At 36.9% G+C, this 6,000-nt stretch overlaps 1 protein-coding gene across 2 annotated transcripts in view; it reads right to left on the bottom strand.

The window, feature by feature from the left end:
• Positions 1-3,777: 3,777 nt before the first annotated feature.
• The window catches only part of PIGK (phosphatidylinositol glycan anchor biosynthesis class K), a 116,501-nt gene continuing 114,278 nt past the window's right edge, over positions 3,778-6,000 (bottom strand). Inside the window, exon 12 of one of the 2 annotated variants that reach the window (XM_023209161.1) lies at positions 3,778-5,490. In XM_023209161.1, the coding sequence (XP_023064929.1) occupies positions 5,374-5,490 (117 nt within the window). In that variant the 3' untranslated portion in view covers positions 3,778-5,373. The remainder of the gene's footprint in view (positions 5,491-6,000) is intronic. The other variant, XM_023209179.1, reaches the window with a different exon arrangement.

The following is a 6,000-nucleotide window of genomic DNA, read 5'->3' as shown; positions in this document are numbered from 1 at the left end:
AATAACAACCTTTTGTAATTATTCTCTCTTATGGTTCTGGGGATAACTAAGTGGTTCTTATTTGGGGGTCTCTCCTGAGGTTGCAGTTAGGAAATATCTGGAGGCTTCTGCCTGCACATCTCTGGAGTGTGATGTTGGCTCCTGGCTGGGACCTCAGCCAGGGGGCTGCCCTCCGCAATACACATATGTGACTTCTCCATGTGGCTTGGGCTTCCTCAGGGGACAGTGGCTGAGTTCCGAGAGCAAGTGTCCTAGAAAAGAGCTGGGCAGGTGCTATAATCCTTTTTATGATCTCTGAAGTCATGCAGTAGTATTCTGTAACATTATATTTATTAGAATTAAGTCACTAAGGCCAGCCCATATTCAAGAGGTGGGGAGTTTAGACTGCATGTCTTGATGAGAGGAGTGTCAAGGGATTTGAAGATACTACACATATAAATGCTAATTAGTTGCTTGTTTTAAGCATTTATTGTATTTTGAAAAAGCCCCACCAGAAAGAAAGAGAATGAGAGTGGTGTACAGTCTTACAAGGTTTGAATAGAAGTCAGGAATAATGCTAAAGAGTCAATTAACCCATAAAAGATGCTAACCATGGCTGCTTATTTCACTAGTGTTTGTAATCTTCTTTTACAATCTTTTTAGGAGATAAAATTGAGCTGTTTGGTCTAGAAAGGTGTAGTAGGTCAGTGCTTCTGCTACTTTACGGGCACACAAACTCCTGGGGATCTTGTTAAAATGCAAGATTTTAACAATGTGATGCCGGGGGCATCACATTCTGCATTTCTAGGAAGCTACAACGGGGATACTGCAGCTCCATGGGCCACCCATTGAACAGCAAGTTAGCAGAAAGCAATAAGGGTAACTGCCTGGCTCCTGTGATCCCACCCTTCTCTGGGAGGCGCGCTAATGGAGTATGCCACCAGAGGTCCTTATGGGCTTACAAGACCTTAGCCCTCTGGCCTGTGAACCCGTGATGCCAATAAGGTTAATCTGTTCTTCCACAAGACTTGTAGAACTGGAATTAAAGGAAGAGAGTAATTTACCTCTCTCTTGTGGTAGAAGCATGGAATATGAGGCTCTATCCATCATGTCAGAAAGCCAGTTTCCAGGAGGAATAAAGGGAACACACAGGGAGAAGAGAATCCAGGAGACACGCCAGTGCCTGATGAGGCTCAGACCTGACCCCACTCTGAAAGATTATACAAAATATCCTAATATTGTTCCGGCAAATTCCCCTCTTGGCCTAAATTTGTTCTACTTGGGTTTTTATCATTTGAAACTAAAAAAGCTCTAACAAAAGGTAGGGAAAGTAGGGGATATGTTCTTTTGGAAATGTAATGCTTACTGTTTTGCAGTACTAGATAATTATCCAGACGTCTGCAATCTGAGGGTGAGGAAAGACTGTCCCTTAAGTCATGTTAAAGTGTTCCCAACAGAGGGGACTGAACATGAAAGACGACGACAATGGAACACTAAGGCCAAGGGAAGATGAGAAAAGTATCAACCTACCTAAAATAGGAAAAACATCTAGAAAAGGGAGGCAAGAGAGTCTATGGATTAAAATTGTTGGATAGTATCGAAAGAAACTGTTACCCAAAGTGATGCCTGCTGAAAACAGATGGGAAAAGGACAGTCTAGGAATAGCAAAGCTAATATTCTCTAAAGAGTGACCAGACGCTAGGCCTGAGTGGAAGTGAAAAGCAAGATAGTCCTGCCCAGCAAAGAACAAAACATTGACTTTTTGTATATGTTGGACATTGTGTGATTTGCTTTACATTTATGACCTTATTAAATGACCACCTAAGAAAGTTTTCCTCATGCCCGTCCCTGAAACTCTAGCAGTCACAGCTGGCACTCCCACAGTCGAAAGACAGGAACCCGAACGTGGATCATATCATGTGGCTCCCACCTGGCAGACCCTATGACTGAGTATGCCTCAGCAGGCAAATCTCAGAGTCCTCCGAAGTCTCTGTGCAGGTGACACAAGAATGACACGGCCACCTTTCCATGTTTGGAGTAAATTTTTAATAACCAGTTTCTTGGTTACAACTTCATCTATATAAATCCCCTTATTCTAGGATCTACACAGTTAAACCTAATATTTCACAGCACATTTCTAAAACAGTACATTTTTTACACTAAAAAAATAAAATAAAATAAAAGCCTGGTTACCACCAAGGTGTATTGTCCATGAATTGAAAGGCTTTCCTATTTAAGTAGCAGGTGCATGTGTAAATAGGGCAGGCAGCAACAGAACAGCAATATTGGAGAACGCTTTCTTTGTAGTAAATGCCCTTGAGTATGAGATGTGACAATGAAGCAATAAGGCCAATTCTATAAAGCAAAAATGGATACTGATCTCCTTACTTTGTAGCCATACCTTATGGTATGTTTATAACGTATTTCTTTCACATGTTAAAACAGTATCTACTAAAGATGGGCTTAATTTTGGTAAAGTGAACTGAAAAAAGTTATATGTTAATGCAACATCTGTTGTAAAGATTCCAGAAACACAGGAGTCGAAAATTCAAATTATGATTCCCACAGTAACTGTAACTCTGGTATACAACATACATAATGGAAGAAATGTTATCAACATATACCATAGTAGAAAATACTCAGTAAGCAGAAACAAGCTGAATTATGCTTGCTGTGGGAATCATCATTTTCAACTAGCTGGGAATATATAAAAATCGAAACCATAAATGCATGCATTATTTTTTGCAGTTAATTCTAATTTTTCTTGATCCAATTTAATCAGTTTTGTATCCAAACTACATTTTCCCTTCATAAACTGCAAATGAATGTCTTTTGTAATTTTAAAATCCACATCATTTGATTTCTTTTTCTCACACAGGCTGTCTTTTGCAGGATGGCATCATTACACCCTGTCCCTCCCTGAAATGTCAGGACACATCTGCTGGGATTCATTTATCTACATTCCTTTTCTCTCTGAAGGACACCATGGGGAAGGAGAAAAAGAATAGCAAAGAGAACAAGAATCACATTGAGTAGCTTAGAAAGGTACATAAGTGCAACAGAAACAGGGACACTGTCACCATTAACTTCCCCTATGGTATCCTCCTGAGCTGACACAAGAACAATAATGCCACCATATATTTGCAATTTCCAAAGTGTTTAGTCAAAATATTATCTCATCTGATTCTCACCACAACACTGTGAGAAAGGCAAAACCAAAACACCTTTCTGTTGTTCAGCTTTTGTGACTCAAGTAGAATATATTTAAAGATTTGTTTTTATGTTATCATCTAAAGTGTAGGCCATTTAATTGCAATGACAATATTTCCTAAATATACTCATCTACCACATGCAGAGGATTTAGTTATTATGAAGGCAGAGTATGGTCTATGTAAAAAGATTATGGTTATAAGTAAAACATTTAACATATTTTAAGCTTTTGGCTTTAACTATATTCTGAAGATTCAACAATGAAACAGAGGAATAACTGCCCTTTGAAATTCTGCCGAGGCAAAATTTATCCTGAATATTTTATCCAGTATTACTTTTCCCAGTTTGGTTTTAACTAAGAAGGACACCTTCTGTAACCTCTGAAGACGAATTCTTTTACTTTCTAGCAGTCTTTATCCATCAGAGTATGTTTCATTATATTCAAACTAAATTACTTTCGCTCAAGAACGATCATAGTTCCTTTACCACCCTAAATAGCTCCGCCTCCCCATGGTGTCCATGACCTTGGATGAGTGTCTGGAGGGTAACATGGTCAATCTGTGTGTGTCTCAGTGCTACTGTGATCAGTCTATTCAATTTCAAGTTTATTTTCCCTTCTTTTCACCTACAGAAAGATCCTTCACATAATCAGACAAAATTTTCCTTCCTCATTTATATAAGACACCAATCAAAAGATCAATTAAAATAAAGATTCAGAGCTGGCAAAAAGCCTCAATATCATTTGTTCTAACTAGGGAGATAACACAGTCAATCCTTCGCCTGTGAAAAGTATGACAATCTTGCATGCAATTAAAAGGTAATATTTTAAGTGCAAAAGGAAAAACAAATCTTAAGGAATATTTAGGAGGTTTTCTTGTGGAGGAAGAGTTGTCTTCTTAATGTTACCTACATCATAAACAAAATTATAAAACAGATCTTTGCACTGAATAAAGATGGACACATAAGTTCTTGCATAAAACAGGTAAGACATTTGAAGGTATCCCTCCAGACATAAATGCTGAACTTTTAGGCTTTTCCTATACTCATATGCAAAAGTTTGAAAAGAAAAAACAATATCAGGGGTTGGTCATAGCACAGCCTCAATATTATTTCCAAGCTAAAATGTCAGTGATGGGGATATGAGCTCTTGCATCTTATCAGAGACCAGAAAAAGGCCTTACTGCCTTATAGAATACATCAGCCAGACATGAAGGCTAGGCCATAAGCATACATTTTCTTCGCAGGTCCATCCACTTTATGGGATTTTTCTCAGGGAAAGTATAGATACAGACAGTGGGCAAGGTTTACCTTAAACAGAATGAAATAAAGTCCTTGTTGGCTCTCTCTTTCAAGGTGGAAAATGAAGAGGAGGTGACCAATTCGAGAAGATCACAGAATGCTTACAAATGAAAAATAATTGGGTATGTTTCTCTTGAGCAGTCAATAAATGAAATTATCAAAGGTCTAAAATTTCCCAAATAAACTGACAACATATAAGGTCCTGGAGACTGTCAGTGCCATAGATTAAAAAACCAATTTTTCATCTTTGCTTTTAATTAAAGTTGTAGGATTCCATGAGTGAACAGCAGTAAAATATTAATACATTAAAGAATAAACCAAAGGAAAATGTTTGGTACAATGTAAGTGGTCAAACAATAGAAGACTGTGAAATGAATTAAATATTCATACAGTGGATACTATGCAGTTATTCACAATGTATTTTTGAGAGGGAAAAGGTTGATAATATATTGTAAGATGAAAAAAGATATTACAAAATAGTATATTCCATATGATCTCCATATTGGGAAAAAATATGTGCATAAGTCAAAAGATCAGGAGGAGATACAGAAAATAATTAACCGAAGTTACCTCTGTCAGTGAGAATTTAACGTCTTCACAATTTTTTGGGATAAGGGGAAATTACTATTTTCAAAAACAATCAATGTATTCTGATCTCTTTGTTCCATTTGCTTTTATAATACACAAAATACAAAACTGGAATATATTTAGTGCCATTAAGCAATTGCATTAACAATTATTTTTCTTTAAGTTATAAAATTAATAGTTGACTCCTTATACTTATTTCCAATTCACACAAGAGAAACACATTTTTAAAAATATATAATGACATAAATTATTATCCAAGGTTGCAGTCTTCCATGCTTTCTTCACTCATCATCAAATCTAAAAAATGAACTTCATATGCTTAATTCCGTAAGTTTTGAAGAAAACCATGATAATAAGTGCCCATAATCCCAGAATAAAGCCCCCAGGAGGATGCCAGTCTTTCAGCTTTGGTTTCTGCAAAACAAGAATAACATGATAAATTTTATAACAGGTAAATAATTCAGCAATCAATAAAGCAAATATTGATGAAAAAGAGAAATTTCATTGGCTGTGTTTGAAGGAGGACTAGTTTAGTCAAATCAAGTATATTGGGATAGCAACAATGGTAAACACTTCAGACAGGGTAAATATCCCACAGGGTAAACTGGCTCTTAAGAAAGATCAGTTTCAGCTTACATTTTGTTTCCTCAGAGTCCTTCCCTGATTACCTAATCATACCATCTATCCTCACTCAAGTTATTCAGTAGCCTAACAGTCTTTCTCACTTTGGATTTATATATTCATTAATTTGTCAGTTTTATCTATCTCTGTTAGACTGTAGTTCCATGAGGGTTATCTTATTACATTCCCAGCACCAACCTGCCAGGGTGCTTGCCATTCAAGAGGCATTCACATATCATACTGAGTAAATCAGTGGAAGAACAAACACTACCCAACTCCATCAGATATTCAACACACACTTGT

The sequence above is a fragment of the Piliocolobus tephrosceles genome, chromosome 1 (assembly GCF_002776525.5).
Source record: "Piliocolobus tephrosceles isolate RC106 chromosome 1, ASM277652v3, whole genome shotgun sequence".
NCBI classification, from domain to species: domain Eukaryota; kingdom Metazoa; phylum Chordata; class Mammalia; order Primates; family Cercopithecidae; genus Piliocolobus; species Piliocolobus tephrosceles.
The sequence above is the reverse complement of the archived record's forward strand: the minus strand, read 5'-3'. Positions and strand labels throughout refer to the sequence as shown.